This window comes from Photinus pyralis, unplaced genomic scaffold, assembly GCF_008802855.1.
Source record: "Photinus pyralis isolate 1611_PpyrPB1 unplaced genomic scaffold, Ppyr1.3 Ppyr1.4_LG10, whole genome shotgun sequence".
Classification (NCBI taxonomy): domain Eukaryota; kingdom Metazoa; phylum Arthropoda; class Insecta; order Coleoptera; family Lampyridae; genus Photinus; species Photinus pyralis.
In genome coordinates, this window is record NW_022170250.1 from 17,104,005 (window position 1) to 17,121,688 (window position 17,684).

General features: G+C 39.7%; 3 protein-coding genes across 3 annotated transcripts in view; all 3 read left to right on the forward strand.

The window, feature by feature from the left end:
* Window positions 1–17,684, forward strand: part of LOC116161157 (flotillin-2) — a 376,423-nt gene that overhangs the window by 166,551 nt on the left and 192,188 nt on the right. The gene's annotated exons all lie outside the window — the stretch shown is intronic.
* Window positions 1–17,684, forward strand: part of LOC116161139 (glucose dehydrogenase [FAD, quinone]-like) — a 397,381-nt gene that overhangs the window by 117,544 nt on the left and 262,153 nt on the right. The gene's annotated exons all lie outside the window — the stretch shown is intronic.
* Window positions 466–10,521, forward strand: LOC116161147 (glucose dehydrogenase [FAD, quinone]-like). Its single transcript, XM_031474388.1, has 2 exons — window positions 466–606; window positions 8,490–10,521. The coding sequence occupies exon 2, from the start codon at window positions 8,578–8,580 to the stop codon at window positions 10,435–10,437; it is 1,860 nt and encodes a 619-aa protein (XP_031330248.1). The 5' UTR covers window positions 466–606; window positions 8,490–8,577; the 3' UTR covers window positions 10,438–10,521.

Here is a 17,684-nt window from a genome sequence, read left to right on the forward strand (position 1 = left end):
ATCAATTTTGCCTTATAGAAGATTTCGTCACAGTTTCGACGTTTCTTCCTTCAGCGTCCCCCCCGAGCAATTTAAAATAATTTACTAAAATGCAGAGAAATCGGATCACAATTTTTGCGATTTGCATTTTACTCACTCAATTTAATGTTTATTAAAATGAGTGCAATTTATTTGATTTATCATCGACGGCGCATATAATTACATTGCGGCGACGATGATTGCAGTGAAAGTAAATTGGAATAAGGCACATTGAGAATGAATATCAACATCACGATTAATAATTTTCGATGTTTGTATTATTCGTTATTAATTATTCACTTTCACCCGTGCAAAAAAATCAAAGCGAATTACGTAACGCGTGTTTATACAAATTTTTATTGGCGAAACAATCCCCACTTTACCCCCTTTTTAGATCTTCATCTTCATGCACGATCTGTATGCAGGAAGGAAGTTTTTAATCTGCCCCACCTGAAAGGAGTTGATACTACCAGTTTACCGCATAATTCTGTTGTGTACGGGAGTTCATCCCGCTCTTGGCGACTTTGTGCGGCAGTTTTTTTTTTTTGGAATAATTATCCCAAACTTGGGAACGATGGACTTCGAGACGTGAGTATTTTTAATTTTTTTTAAAACTGATTTTTGGCAATGGGGGGCAAGGGGGCTCGGTGTTTTGCTGAAGAAACAAAAATTTTAAAAATTGCACCGGCGTTCCCTTGCACGATTTACATGGGAATTCAACGACCACCTCATTAACATTCTCAGCTTAAAATTCTGTGACAAAACTTTTTCCCATTATCATAGCTGGTTACGTAAGTGCCACTTTCTCGAGATCTGGCGGTTACCTTGATATCGGTCATTGGAATCCTCATTCTGTGTCACAACCTGTTATTACGTAAGCGTAATTTAATTGTCTGGCACGCACTTAATTACGAAAATTTCACCTTTTTCCCAGTCGCTGCGAAAATTTGCAATGATCGTCAATAACGATTAGTTCCGCGTTATTAACTGAGCGTGAACACATACGGAAATCGGAAACTCATTTGCGAGGGAACTAATTTCGTAATAACCGGAAAAACAGCTTAACGGCGCGCTCACCGTCCAGGATGGATAGGAAAGAAAGTCAATGTTGCGTAATTGGATACAAATCGTCACCGGATAATTTCAATTTTATTGCATGTCAAACAAAAGTCACATCATCCATTTTTTTTAAAAGATTATGCCTATACTAAAATGTCACATGGTTAACTTGGGAATAAATGCAGTATGCTTCATTTTTTGAAAAAGCCCACTGCAAAATGGCACCTAAAAAAATAGTTTCTTTAAACTTTTTGAAATTCGTCTTCTGAAATTGTATTTATATGGGACATTACCAAAGGGGATGTCTTCAAGACCAAACTGTATGGGAAATGGGTCCCAAAATTCCCCAAGAAAAGCTGGAAGCGAATGCGATTAGCTTTTCAGTGGTACATTTTTTGAAAAGGGAAACTAAGCTTATAGAAATCACCAAAACAGGAAATTGTAATGGGGTAACACCAATGGGGATGTTTTCTTTAAGACCAAGCTGAACGAAAAATGATTTTTTGATTGTGATCTGCTTCTCATCACCATTTTTTTTTAAAAAAGGTGGCTTGGATTGCAAAATTGAACCACCTAAAATGATGATGAAACGCTAATACTTTCAAAAATGCTACAGAGAAAGTCGTTTGTTTAAAAAAATTCCTTCCCAGTCGCTTCTAGCTTCACCAGGTAGCTTTCCGGAGAGATAGTCGCCTACTATGTAATTTTTTAGTAGCTTCATTGATGTTGCCCCTTGTTTCTTGACCCCCCCCCCCCCAATCATTTGTTTCAAAAAGTCGCTTATCTGAAGCATAACGCATTCGCTTTTAGCTTTACTAGGTAGCGTCCTGGAGAGCTTGTCGCTTACTATGCAAATCTTCATTGGACCTTGGATTAGTAGTGCCTCAGAAATTCTTGTTTCTTGAAATTTGCTCTCTAAAGCATTTATTTCAAAAAATTCTTAGTCTGAAGGGCACCCCAGTTGCTTTTAGCTTCACCAGGTAGTTTTTTTGGTAAGCCAGAAGCAAATGGGATGTGCTTCAGATAAGCGATTTCTTGAAACAAATGACTTTGATGGTAAAATTCAAGAAACAAGGGAAGCACTCCAGAAAGCCACCTGATGAAATCCCCTCGCACATTTTATATTCTCCTGATACAAAATTTGTCACCAGCACTCTAACCTAACCTCAGTATAACTTAACTTTCAATTTTCTCGCCCATTATATTCTCCTGATACCATAACCGCCAGACCTCCCAGTTTGGTATTATTTATTCTTAACGACATGATTACTGAAAAGAGTACCTAGTGCTGAAGGTTTTGAGGGAGAACTTATGACCGAAGGGCCTAGTGGTATACGAATATATTATAACTTTAGGTGAGAAATCTTGTAACAGGAAAATATAATGTGCGAGGAGATTGAAGGTTAGATTAAAGTATTAGTGAGGTTAGGTTATAGTGCTAGTTAAGTTAGGTGAGAAATCTTGTATCAGGAGAATATAATGCGCGAGGAGGCGATTGAAGCGTATGCACTCTAGCCTAACCTCACTAATACTTTCACCTAACGTTTAATCTCCTTGCACATTATATTCTCCTGATACAAGATTTCTCACCTAACCTAACTAGCACTCTAACCTAACCTCACTAATACTTTAACCTAACTGCCAACCTCCTTGCGCATTATATTCTCCTGATACAAGATTTCTCACCTAATCTAAGTACCACTATAACCTAACCTCACTAATACTTTAATCTAACCTTCAATCTCCTCGCACATTATATTTTCCTGATACAAGATTTCTCACCTAACCTAACTAGCACTCTAACCTAACCTCACTAATACTTTAACCTAACCTTCAATCACCTCCTCGCACATTATATTCTCCTGATACAAGATTTCTCACCTAATCTAAGTACCACTTTAACCTAACCTCACTAATACTTTAACCTAACCTTCCATCTCCTCGCACATTATATTTTCCTGATACAAGATTTTTCACCTAACCTAACTAGCACTCTAACCTAACCTCACTAATACTTTAACCTAACTGCCAACCTCCTTGCGCATTATATTCTCCTGATAGATTTCTCACCTAAACTAACTAGCGCAGTAACTTAACCTCACTCAAACTTTAACATAACCTTCAATCACTTCCTCGCACATTATATTCTCCTGATACAAGATTTCTCATCTAACCTAACTAGCACTATAACTTAACCTCACCAATACTTTAACCTAACCTTCAATCAGCTCCTCGCACATTATAGTCTCCTGATACAAGATTTCTCACCTAACCTAAGTACCACTTTAACCTAACCTCACTAATAGTTTAACCTAACCTTCAATCACTTCCTCGCACATTATATTCTCCTGATACAAGATTTCTCACCTAACCTAAGTACCACTTTAACCTAACCTCACTAATACTTTAACCTAACCTTCAATCTCCTCGCACATTATATTCTCCTGATACAAGATTTCTCACCTAACCTAAGTACCACTTAACCTAACCTCACTAATACTTTAACTAACTGCCAACTCCTCGCGCATTATATTCTCCTGATACTCACCTAAACTAACTAGCGCAGTAACTTAACCTCACTCAAACTTTAACATAACCTTCAATCACTTCCTCGCACATTATATTCTCCTGATACAAGATTTCTCATCTAACCTAACTAGCACTATAACTTAACCTCACCAATACTTTAACCTAACCTTCAATCAGCTCCTCGCACATTATAGTCTCCTGATACAAGATTTCTCACCTAACCTAAGTACCACTTTAACCTAACCTCACTAATAGTTTAACCTAACCTTCAATCACTTCCTCGCACATTATATTCTCCTGATACAAGATTTCTCACCTAACCTAAGTACCACTTTAACCTAACCTCACTAATACTTTAACCTAACCTTCAATCTCCTCGCACATTATATTTTCCTGATACAAGATTTCTCAGCTAACCTAACTAGCACTATAACCTAACCTAACCTAATTGTGCTTCAACAAGCGATTTTTTGAAACGAATGACTTAGGAAGCAACATTCAAAAAACAAAAACTTCTGATGCAACACTAACGGAAGGTCTACTAGAGATTTACATAGTAGGCGAAAAATCCCTCCAGAAAGCCACACGCTGAAGCTAAAAGCGAATGGAACGTGCTTCTGATAAGCGATTTTTTGAAACAAAACAGTTAGGAGGCCAAAATAAAAAAAGACATTTCTGAGGCAACACCAATGGAAGGGCTACTAAAGATTTAGACAATAGGCAGTAAGCTCTCCAGAAAGCTATCTCGTGAAACTAAAAGCGAATGGAATTTGAGATTTTTTGAAACAAATGACTAATGGAGCAAAATCAAAAAACAAGAATTTAGCACATCTCATAAGCAATTAAATAGGCGCTCTCCAGAAATCCACCTGGTGCAGGTAAAAGCGAATGGAATGTGTGCTTCAGACAAGCGATTTTGTGAACCAAATGACTTAAGAGACCAAAATTCAAAAAATAAGAATTTTTGAGGTCGCTCCAACTGAAGGTCTACTAAAGATTTACATTGTAGGCGACAAGCTTTCCAGAAAGCTACCCCGTGAAACTAAAGGCGACTGCGATGTGCTTCAGAGAAGCGATTTTTTTAAACAAATTACTTGGGAGGGGGGGGGGAATTTAAGAAACAACAAATTCTGAGGCGCCATCAAAATAAGGTCTACTATAGATTTACATAGTAGTAGTAGTCTTTAGGATGCTGCCTGGTGCAACTAAAAGCGATTGGGAATTTTTTGAAACGCGCGACCTGGGGGGAAAATTCAAGAAACAATATTTCCTGAGCCAACACCTTTGGAAAGTGTAGCAAAGGTTTACCTAGTAGGCTCCCCAAAAAGTTACTTACCAGGTAAAGCAAAACGCTTTTGAGGCAACACCAATGGAAGATTTTTTTGAAACAAATGCCTCAGGGTGGGAAATTCAAGAAACAAGGATTTCTAAGGCCATTCTTAGGGGTATGGTCTTAGAGTCCTGGAATTTGTTGCGTAGCCTATGCCTTGGAGGTGTGTGTCAGATGGCCATCAAAATTCGCTGTCTTAAGGACCCCCCCCCCCCCATGAATTATTTCTTCGATGCTAAAAGTAAAACTTGCATAACTTCTACACGCGGCAACTAACTTGCATGGGCGGAACTGCAAACACTCTCTAGGGGGGGGGGGGGACGGGGGGGGGGGGGGGGGGGGGGAGTGAACACACGTTACACCCTTCATGGCACACTCATGAAAAGCTATCTTTCATTGTACTCTAATTAAAGGTCTCAACAAAAGGCGCAATTTTCTACCAACTACCGCCCTTCTGACCCCTTATCAGAAGGTGGGGTAGGGAGGGGGGGGTTTATCCTTCATAGTACTGTAATAAAAGGTCTCAACGAACCATAGCCCTCCTCCTCGACCCCTTTTCGTGATCGGATATGAGTTCTTATATCTCAAGAACAGAATGTTAGAGAGAGTACTCACAAAGGGCGACTGGGGCGCCGGGAAGAAATATATCCTACAAAGAGAAAATTCAATATTTTGAGAGAGGGATTGATTCTTCTTGTATTACATAGCGGAGATTTTGAATGTATGCTCGGCGGGCGGCGGCCTTTAAATGCTGATGTGTAAAGAGCCCCCTTCCCATTAATCATGTTTTTAAAATAGCATCGACACTTAAAAAGTGTCCGTTCTAAAAGTGCACGGACGCCTACAATCAGACAGATCTAAACTGGAATGCTGAGAGCGCATTAGAAAGAGGCGAAGAAAGTGAATGGTAATCCCATTCTTTCCTCCTCTTCAAGGATTGGCGTCGAAAAATGCACGAAATCGAAAGGAATCAAAACGGCTCCTCCAAATAGACAACACATCAACACTTTCACTTCCAAATATTCACTTCCGCAATTTCTTTCTGTGCCAGCGGTACGACTGCATAACCCAAATGACTCAAGGACTCGGCATCGACACACTTTCTTTAAATTCAATATTTTCCAATGTCGTAACGAACGTTTATCCATCAATTTTTGGGGACTTACGCAATTCGCGTTTCGGCGAGTACAATGCACACGGATTCATTTCTCTAATTTTTCGCCTAAACGCACGATGGCGCACGTGGACGGCGGTCGCTTTCTACTCAGGCGGGCGCTAGAAGATTAACCTTGTTCAAGGTACTTTAAAGTTAATTGCAGTTCACTTACGTAACGCGCCTCGATTTAATTTGTGATGATTGCGTACCAGAAACAAACAAAAAGAATGAATATTCTATTTCCTTTTTGTGGGTACCTATTACATAATTACTGTGCTCCTGATATTACTTCCTTGAGTGAATACAACAGAACATAATTTGTAAGGGTCTTTGGTTTGGACGCTCCTGATTTGTCTCCTGGAAATACTTTTAAAAAGTGGGTATTTATAAATTCTAGGAGTACCAGGAGAACATAATTGTAAGGATTTTAATGAACGAAGTGTCCATCAATAGTTTGAATAGGAATTTTCTAACGAAATACGACAAGAGAACACAATATGCCACAAACGTTTAGTCACTATTAGTGCATACTTGGTTTCTGTACTCCTAATACAATTGTTTCTGTAGCAATTGTATTAACAGAACAACAGGACGCTTTTGTGGGACGGCCTGTAGAATCCATAATTTCAAACAGTTCCAAGAAAGTTACAGCCCTTTGAATTTTCTTTCGAAATTGGTTTCTAGTCCATAACTTTTGATTGAGAAGTCCCATCGAAAAAGTACGAATTGTTTTGGATTCTACGCACCAAAATTAATAAGAAAAAGTGTTTTCCCGAGAAATTTTGGTGCAGTCGATTTTTGGTTAAAAAGGAAGGTTATACACTGCCTTCTTTTTGAGGCCCGAAAAAAAATTGCCTCAGATCGACGGTTCGGTATCAGGAGAACATAACATGAGCCCACTTGATGTTGGCAAAGTGGTAATTTAAATATTCTTAGTTTCTGCCCTCCTGATCTTTCTGTAGCAATCGTAGTAACACAACACGACGCTTGAGTAGGACTCTGACAAGAAAGACGACTATGCATGTTTAAAATCGTGCTCCCCTTTTAAAGATTCCGGTATCCGGAGGACATAACGTGCAGGATTTTAGTTGGTAAAGTGGTCTATTTCTGAACAGAACATAATATCGCTTGTGTGAGACTTTGACGATGACGGGTGCACGTCTAATATCGTGCTCCCCTTTTAAAGATTCCGGTAATTTAAATATTGTTGGTTTCTGCACTCCTGATACAATTATTTCTGTGACAATTATAGCGATAGAACATGACGCTTGAGTGGACCTTTGACAATGAAGGACGACTAAAAGAGTCTAGTTTCAGGAGAACACGCACGTGCAGGATTTTAGTTGGTAAAGTGGTCATTAAAAAATTCTTACTTTCTGCACTCTTCATATAATTATTTCTGTAGTAATAGAACATGACGCTTCAGTGGGACTTTGATAATGACGGACGACTATGCACGTTTAATTAGAGATTCCGGTATCAGGAGAACATAACGTGCAGGATTTTACGTAAAGTGTCAGGAAAACATATCATGTGCAGACTCTTAGTTGGTAAAGTGGAAATTTAAATACTCTTAGCTTTCTACATTCCTAATAAAATTATTTCTGAAACAATTGGGGTAACAGAACAACATGACGCTTGAGTGGCACTTTTATGATGACGGACGACTATGCACTTTAACATCGCGCTCCTCTTTTAAAGATTACGGTATCAGGAAAACATAACATGTGCAGATTTGTAGTTGGCAGGGTGGTAATTTAAATATTTTTAGTTTCTGCACTCCCGATACAATTATTTCTGTAGCAATTGTAGTAACAGAACAACATGGCGCTTGAGTAGGTCTTTGACAATGAAAGACGACTATGCATGTTTAGTGTCTGCACTCCTGATAACCAATTTCGGTAATCGTTATAGAAGACTATGCTATCAGGAGAACATAACGTGCGAAAGTTTTTAATCAGTGAAGAGATTCTTCGTTTTTGGACTCTTGATACAATTATGTCCATACAAAGTGGCACTTGAGAGAGCTTTTGACACGGCTCTCTTTAGTCAGGAGAGTGGCCATTTAAACATTCGTAGTTGGGCTCCTGATACAACTGGTTCTCTAAAAATTCTAGCAACAGGACAACATCAAGATTTAATATGCATTTTCCACTGAAGTACGACTATACTCCTTAAATTTTGTGCTCCTGATAATATTTCTAAAACAAATTCTGGTATCAGGAGAACAGAGTACGCGGCCTAAGACTAATTTTTACTTCTCATTGAGATTAGAGTAGATGCTGTTGGTACTTTGTTAAAGGATTTCTCCTGATACCAAAACCTTTTCAAGCAATTAATATCAGGAGCACAGCTAAGTAAAATTAAATTCAAAAGATTAATTTTTTGCAATTTCAGATGACATCAAAATGTCTTCCCGAAACGCACTGGACTACGGAAGAAGCGGTCACGTCATGCCCAACAGGCCCCCCGATCAGGAACAACAATGGTGCTTGAAACGTTAATTGTCTCGTCAAGTATAAAAACGATAAGCCTAGTGGGCCAGTCGCTCTGGTTGATTCCGCTGCTGCTCGCAGGCGTCGCCTACTACAACTACGACAAGTACGATCCCGAAGCGCATCCGCTAAATCAGCAGAACCTGCACGCCGAGTATGATTTCGTGGTTATCGGCGGCGGATCGGCCGGCGCCGTCGTCGCCTCGCGCCTCTCGGAGGTTTACAACTGGCGGGTGCTCCTGCTCGAGGCCGGTCCCGACGAGAACGAGCTGACCGACGTGCCGTCGCTCTCCGCCTACCTGCAGCTGTCGAAGCTCGATTGGGCGTACCAAATCGAACCCACGGGAAAGGCGTGCTTGGGGATGAAGGGCGGCAGGTGCAACTGGCCCCGGGGGAAGGTGCTGGGAGGATCGAGCGTGCTGAACTATATGCTCTACGTGAGAGGAAACAGGCGCGACTATGACATGTGGGAGTCGTTGGGGAATCCGGGGTGGAATTACGACAACGTGCTGAAGTACTTCATGAAGTCCGAGGACAACCGCAATCCGTACCTGCAGAAGACGCCGTATCACGGCAAAGGTGGACTGTTAACCGTGCAGGAGTCTCCGTGGCGTACTCCGCTTGTGGTAGCCTTTGTTCAGGCGGGTCGCGAGTTAGGCTACCCCATGAGGGACATCAACGGAGCGGAACAAGCGGGGTTTATGATCGCGCAGGGCACGATCAGGAGGGGGTCGAGATGCTCAACGGCCAAAGCCTTCCTGCGGCCCGTGCACTTGAGGAAAAACCTCCACATAGCTCTCAACTCCTACGTCACCCGCATACTCATCGACCCCATCGCGATGCACGCTTACGGCGTTGAGTTCTACCGAAACGGACGGCGGCACGTGGTCAAGGCCAGCAAGGAGGTGATCCTCTCCGCCGGCGCGATTAACTCGCCGCAGGTGCTGATGCTGTCGGGAATCGGCCCCGAAGAGCATCTGACCCAGATGAAGATTCCGGTGCTGAAAAACCTGCGCGTCGGTGAAAACCTCCAAGACCACGTCGCGATGGGCGGCTTGACCTTCATGGTCGATAAACCGATCGCGATCGTGCAAGATCGATTCCAGGCGTTCGGCATGACGATGAAGTACGTGATCGGAGGCAAAGGTCCCATGACCACGCTGGGAGGTGTCGAAGGTTACGCTTTCATGAACACCTACCTGGGGAACCGATCCTGGCCCGACATCCAATTCCACATGGCACCTGCCAGCATTAACTCCGACGGAGGAAGACGCGTGCGGAAAATCTTGGGTTTGACCGACGAGCTCTACAACGCCGTCTACAGGCCGATTTCAAACATGGACTCCTGGACGATAATGCCGCTACTGTTAAGGCCGAGATCAAGGGGGTGGGTTAGGTTGAAGAGCAAAAACCCGTTTCGGTACCCGATCATTCACGCAAACTACTTTGACGACCCCTTCGATGTCACCACCTTGGTGGAGGGGGCGAAGCTGGCCGTGAAGATTAGCGAAGCCGACGCGTTCAAGCAGTTTGGTTCGCGGCTATACCAAACCAAGTTCCCCAACTGTCGGAATTTGGAGTTCGGCAGTGACGCCTACTGGGAGTGCCACATACGCACCATGAGTTTCACAGTGTACCATCCCGTAGGAACCTGCAAAATGGGACCGGCATGGGATCCCACCGCCGTGGTGGATCCAAGACTGCGCGTGTACGGACTTAAGGGACTGAGAGTGATAGATGCCTCCATAATGCCCACGATTCCCAGTGGGAACACTAACGCCCCTACCATAATGGTGGGCGAGAAAGGGGCCGATTTAGTGAAAGAGGACTGGCTGCGCCGAAAACGGTAGCAAAAGTGCCATATCTTTCATTCTAATTGCCACGATTGTTATAATTGTACATACTTGTTAATTAAATGCATAGTTTTTTTTCTACTTAATTTACGCGTGGGTAGGCAACCCGTCAATCACACTTGCACGATTAGTTGCCTACCGGAAAATGGGTCTAGTGAACACCTTGAACGTTTTGTAAGTCATAGTTACTCATGCCCATTATAGCCAATTATGTCAAATTACATCACATCCACTTAATTACATAGTTACATTGACAGATAATGAATTATGGAAAAACCTAGACGTCTACACGTAGAACGAAAAGGGATTTTGTAGAACATCCAGTATCCCATTAGGCGGTCAAATTGCAATCCATTGCAAAAAGTCGCATAATTTGATCTTCGCCCTTGGGAAAACTAATTAATTAATTAAAAAACCAATTACACCTCAAAGGCTAAGCAACCCGTTCCCGAATGAAAGCAGTACCTAAACTGTTTTAATGAGGTTCTAAAATTAAGAACCCAGGTTTCAAAATTATGGGCAATCTAATGATACTCAAAATTAGGCCCACTGATTACTAATTAAGCGAATATAATTTGAATAATCAAGTGGTAATGGGTCGGAGGTGCAATTTAGTGTGTTTTTTTGATACTCAAAATTAAGCGCTTAATTAGAAATTAGGAATCTTATACACTAATTACTAATTCCCAAAATTAAGTGTATTAATTAGAAATCAAAAATCAAATTATTTGTACAGTAAACCGCGACGGAAAATCCAATTTGACTTAATTATAATAAATTAATTAAAACGAATTATATAATTCCAAAAATTAGGCACATTAATTACAAATTGGGTGTACGTAAGCATGAAGGTATATTTACACTCAAAAGTGTATAATTATGCACGCCCCCTCAGCGAAACTAGTTAATTAAGTACGTCCCAAATTTAAAAACAAAATTAGTGCTTAAAACGCACTTACCCAAATTACATATACACCTTAATTGGGTGACGTGGGAAATTAAGGTTGATTATGCGCACCCCAATTTCGACATCAAGTAAAAAGTAACACGTTGAAATAATGGGTGCCCCCCTCCCCGCCCCCGCGTGATAAGTTCCAAAATTAAAAGCAAAATTGCCGCTTTCAAGCGGAAAATTAGAAGCATTTAATTAAATTCTCAATGTATCTTAATTGCGGAATTATTGATTTAATTCAAATTAGAAGCACCACAATTCTATATCATTGAAAAAGTAAAATTTTGCTATGCAGCCCCCTCCCTCCCGCAATACGTGCCAAATTAAAAACACGAATCTTAATTGGGTAACGTGCGCAATTATGGTCCGATGAAATTACGGAATTACTGATTTAATTCAAATTAGAAGCACGACAATTTTATATCGACCAAAAAGTAAAATTTTGCTATGAAGCCCCCTCCTCCCGCAATACGTTCCAAAATTAAAAACAAAATTGCCGCTTTAAAGCGCAAAATTAGGAGCATTTAATTAAATTCTCAATGTATCTTAATTGCGGAATTACTGATTTAATTCAAATTAGAAGCACCACATTCTATATCAACCAAAAAGTAAAATTTTGGAACTATGCCCCCTCTCCATTCATAGGTAATGCGTACCAATTAAAACCAAAATTTCGGCTTTAAAATTGTAATTTTGTAAATTAGGCGACCTTAATTAAATTCTATAGTAGGCCCGAATTGAGCGACCTATAAAATTACCGTCGGGTTACGGTACTGAATTAGGGACCGACTTAATACAAATTATGCGCACACCGATTCCATTATCAATCACAAAGTGGCATGTTGAAATATGCCGACAACCCCCCCCCCCCCTCCCCTCCCACAGCGCGAGTGGAAAATTCCACACGTTACAAAGGCAGTTTAGAGTTGTCAATTAATCGCACTTAATGAAATTCTCTGTTGTACTCTAATTAGGCGAAGGGTATAATTAGGTTCTGGTGAATTTAATTTCGCAATCAAGAAGCAAATTTTTGGAAATATGTGCCCCCCCCCCCCTTCAATTGCATTCTATGTGGGCACTAACTGAACGATTTATAAAATTAGGGTTTGGTCAAGCTACTGAATTAAGAACACTTAACTAAATTATATGTAGACCTTAATTGGGTGAAAATTAAGGTCAGGTGAAGTAACTTGATTAGACGCACCCCAATTTGCTTATCAATTAAAAAGCAACAATTAATACGCGTAATAAGATCTAAAATTAAAAACAAAATTAAAGTTGTAAATTAGGCGCACTTAATTAAATTCTCTGTGAACAACAATTAAGTTAAATATGAAATTAGTGGTGAAGTTACAGGATTAGGTACTCACAATACAAATTAAGCACACGCCAATTCCATAAAAAATGAAATTTTGTTATAACGCGTTGGTTGAAGCGGTAAATTAGGCGCATTTAATTGCTGACATGTAAAATTATGGGCCGCTGAAGTTGCGGAATTGATTTAATAGAAATTAGACGCACGCCAATTCCGTTATCAATCAAAAAGTAAATTTTTTGAAATATGTGCCCCTCCCCCTACACGTAATACCTTGCAAAATTAAAAACAAAGTTGCAGCTTTAAAGGGGTAAATTAGGCGCAATTAATTAAATTCTCAATTGACCTTAATTAGAGACTGATTTAATACAAATCAGGCGCCCGCCAATTCCACAACAATAAAAAAGTAAGATTTTGGAATAATGCGCCCCCTCGCCCTCGTGTTCCAAAAACAAAATTTGCGCTTTACAGTTATAAATTGGGCGCACTTCATTAAATTCTCTACGGACCCTAATTAGGTGACGTGTGAAATTAGAGTCCTGTTAATTTACAGAATTAGCGACAGACTAAATACAAATGAGGCGCATGCCAATGCAATTACCCATAAAAGAGTAAAGTTTTGGAATAATGCACACCCCTACAAGTGTAATACGACACAAAATTAAAACAAAATTTGACGTTTTAAAGTTGTAAATTAGGCGCACTTAATTAAAGGCTCTGGGGCCCTAATTGGGAGACGTGTGAAATTAGGGTCTGGTAAAGTTACTTAATACAAAATAAGCGCAGGACAATTACATTACCAAAAAAAAGTAAAATTTGGAATAACGCACCCCCCTTTCATGCATAATACGATCCAAAATTAATACAAATTAGGCGCACTCAATTAAATTCACTGTGGGTCCTAATTTGGTACCAAACGTGTGAAATAAGGGGTGAAATTACTCTATTAGGAACTGACGATAATACTAATTAGGCGCACGCCAATTCCATTATCAACCAAAAAGTAAATTTTTGGAATTATACGCCCCCTTCCTCCATGCGTAAAACGTTCCAAAATTAAAACAAAGTTCCGACTTTAAAGTGGTAATTTAGGCGCACTTAATTAAATTCTATGGGCTCTAATTAGGGTCTGACGAAGTTACAGGATTGGGGACTGAATTTAAGCGCACATAACACTAAAAAAGTAAAATTTCGAAATTATGCGCCCCTTCACCCCCGTGTAACAGGTTCCAAAATTAAATACAAAGTTGGCTCTTACAGTTGTAAAGTAGGCGCACTTAATGAAATTCTATGGGGGCTCTAATTAGGTGATCAATTAGGTGCCCGTCAATTAAAAAGAAAATTGGCGCCTTAAGGTTGTAAATTAGGCGGACTTAATTAAATTATCTGAGGCTCTAATTAGGGGCATCCGTAAAATACAAAATAGTTGCACGATAATTTCATTAACATCAAAAAGCAAAATTTTGGAAATATGTACCCCACTCCCTCAAGGGGTAATACGTACCAAAAGTAAAAACAAAACTGGCGCCTTAGAGTTGTAAATTAGGATTAATTAAATTTTCTGTCGGCCATTAGGGTGTGAAATTAGGGTCATTGCATAACGATTAAAAAGTAAAATTTTGAAATTATGAGCCCCTCCCTCCACCCTTAATACTATCAAATATTAAAAACAAAGTTGGCGCCTTATAACTGTAAATTAAGTTACATAATTGGGGACTAAGTTAATATAAATTAAGCGCATTTCTATTCACTTATCATATTCAAATTATTGCGACGCAAATTAAATGCACATACATTTAATTATTAATTTTGTAAGGCAAATTTAAACAAAATTAGTAGTGTTTCAAATTAGGCGCACTTAATTAAATTTTCAGTAGACTATAATTGGATCAAGTGCGAAATTACGATGAAGTTACGGAATTAGGGGCTCATTTAATACAAACTAGCCGCACGCTAAATTGAGGAACAATTAAAAAGTAAAATTATGAATTACGAATGAATTATGAATTTAAACACAAAATTAAAGCTGCCAAGTTCCAAATTAGGCGCGCTTAATTAGGGACTGATTTAATACAAATTAGTCGCACAGGTAAGTGGAATGTGATCTACGGTTAGAAAAAATTGAGCGAGATTTTCAAAATCTGTTGTCATAAAAATGGCTAATTAATCAGGTTGAATTCATTGGTTAATTTCCTTAATTGATTTCAATGATAATTACCACATCACCCGGAGGTTGGTGTGAATTAAAGGGAAGGGTCATTAGATGTTTCGTGCGTAAATACAATGCTCATTGAATGCTGATTACACTTTTTTGGTGTAATTATCGACCACTTAAGGAACAAAATAATAATGATCGATCTGTTTGTTTTTTGCCGTTTGACGTAGCGCTTTGAAGTCGAGTTTTTTGAGGGACTTTCAATGGTTATTTACGGAACGAAAAATCCGATGAACTTGCAAGGGCATACGCTATCGTTGTACAAAAAGCCGACATCCGGCTCGAATAATTACACCAACCACAACTCCCAAAGAATGAAAAAGTTGCCATAATAATTAAAACAAACAATTGAATCCCTTACCTAATTATTTATTAATTAAAACTTGACGATCAGGAAACATCTCGGCTTAAGGTAAACGAGTCGGGTGCGTTCTTGCGAAACACTCCTTTCGCAATACGCAAATTTCCATTATTCATCTACACTGTGATTCTTGGAAAAATAAAACGTGAATGCATAAATGAATATCATAAACGAACTACCTTTTGAGATATTTGTAAAGCAAAAATGAAAAATGAAAAACGGTGATTTTTGAGGGGGTGACCCACCTCCCACCTCAAAATTCTAAACTTTTCGATTTAAGATTTAGAACCCAAAAATTCAAGACTAATTTTGAGCTCGATCGAATCTTCAATTGCAGCTGATATTGTGACCGTCTCGAAAATGCCCCAAGATTATTTTTGAGGGGGAGGGTGATCCCTTATACCTCAAAATTCTAATCTCCTCTTTTCGATTTTTGATTTAGAACCCAAAAATTCAAGACTAATTTTGAGCTCGATCGAATCTTCAATTGCAGCTGATATTGCGACCGTCTCGAAGATGCCCCACGAATATTTCTGAGTGGGTGGTCCCTCCCACCTCAAATTTCTAATATCCCCATTTCGATTTTTGACTTAGAATCCAAAAATTTCAGCTTAGTTTTGAGCTCGTTCGAATTCTCAATTGCAACTGAAATTGTGACCCTGTCCAAAATTCCCCAAGCCGATTTCTGAGGGGGTGGTGCCTCACACCTCAAAATTCTAATCTTTCCTTTTCGATTTTTGATTTAGAACCCAAAAATTCAAGACTAATTTTGAGCTCCATCGAATTTTCAATTGCAGCTGATATTGTGACCGTCTCGAAGATGCCCCAAGATTATTTCTGAGGGGGAGGGTGATCCCTCACACCTCAAAATTCTAATCTCCTCTTTTCGATTTTTGACTTAGAATCCAAAAATTCCAGATTAATTTTAAGCTCGTTCAAATTCTCAATTGCAACTGAACTTGTGACCCTGACCAAAAGTCCCCAAGCCGATTTCTGAGGGTGTGGTGCCTCACACCTCACAATTCTAATCTTTCTTTTTCGATTTTTGATTTAGAACCCAAAAATTCAAGACTAATTTTGAGCTCGATCGAATCTTCAATTGCAGCTGATAGTGCGACCGTCTCGAAGATGCCCCACGAATATTTCTGAGTGGGTGGTCCCTCCCATCTCAAAATTCTAATATCCCCATTTCGATTTTTGACTTAGAATCCAAAAATTCCCAGCCTTAGTTTTGAGCTCGGCTGCGGAATTTTTCTCAATTGCAACCTTGAAATTGTACCCTGACAAAAATCCCCAAGCGATTTTAGGGGGGCTCACACCTCAAAATTCTAATCTTTCCTTTTCGATTTTTGATTTAGAACCCAAAAATTCAAGACTAATTTGAGCTCCATCGAATTTTCAATTGCAGCTGATATTGTGACCGTCTCGAAAATGCCCCAAGATTATTTCTGAGGGGGAGGGTGATCCCTTACACCTCAAAATTCTAATCTCCTCTTTTCGATTTTTGACTTAGAATCCAAAAATTCCAGATTAATTTTAAGCTCGTTCGAATTCTCAATTGCAACTGAAATTGTGACCCTGTCCAAAAGTCCCCAAGTCGATTTCGAGGGGGTGGTGCCTCACACCTCACAATTCTAATCTTTTTTTTTGGATATTTGATTTAGAACCCAAAAATTCACGACTAATTTTGAGCTCGATCGAATTTTCAATTGCAGCTGATATTGTGACCGTCTCGAAGATGCCCCAAGGATATTTTTGAGGGGGTGGTCCTTACACCTCAAAATTCTAATCTCCCCTTTTCGATTTTTGACTTGGAATCCAAAAATTCCAGATTAATTTTAAGCTCGTTTGAATTCTCAATTGCAACTGAAATTGTGACCCTGTCCAAAATTCCCCAAGCCGATTTCTGAGGGGGTGGTGCCTCACACCTCACAATTCTAATCTTTCCTTTTCGATTTTTGATTTAGAACCCAAAAATTCAAGACTAATTTTGAGCTCGATCGAATCTTCAATTGCAGCTGATAGTGCGACCGTCTCGAAGATGCCCCACGAATATTTCTGAGTGGGTGGTCCCTCCCATCTCAAAATTCTAATATCCCCATTTCGATTTTTGACTTAGAATCCAAAAATTCCAGCATAGTTTTGAGCTCGCTCGAATTCTCAATTGCAACTGAAATTGTACCCCTGACAAAAATTCCCCAAGCCGATTTCTAAGGGGGTGGTGCCTCACACCTCAAAATTCTAATCTTTCCTTTTCGATTTTTGATTTAGAACCCAAAAATTCAAGACTAATTTGAGCTCCATCGAATTTTCAATTGCAGCTGATATTGTGACCGTCTCGAAGATGCCCCAAGATTATTTCTGAGGGGGAGGGTGATCCCTCACACCTCAAAATTCTAAT

Excerpts from the sequence above, each read along its gene's own strand:
- LOC116161147 (XM_031474388.1), top strand. The coding sequence starts at position 8,578 with ATGGTGCTTGAAACGTTAATTGTCTCGTCAAGTATAAAAACGATAAGC.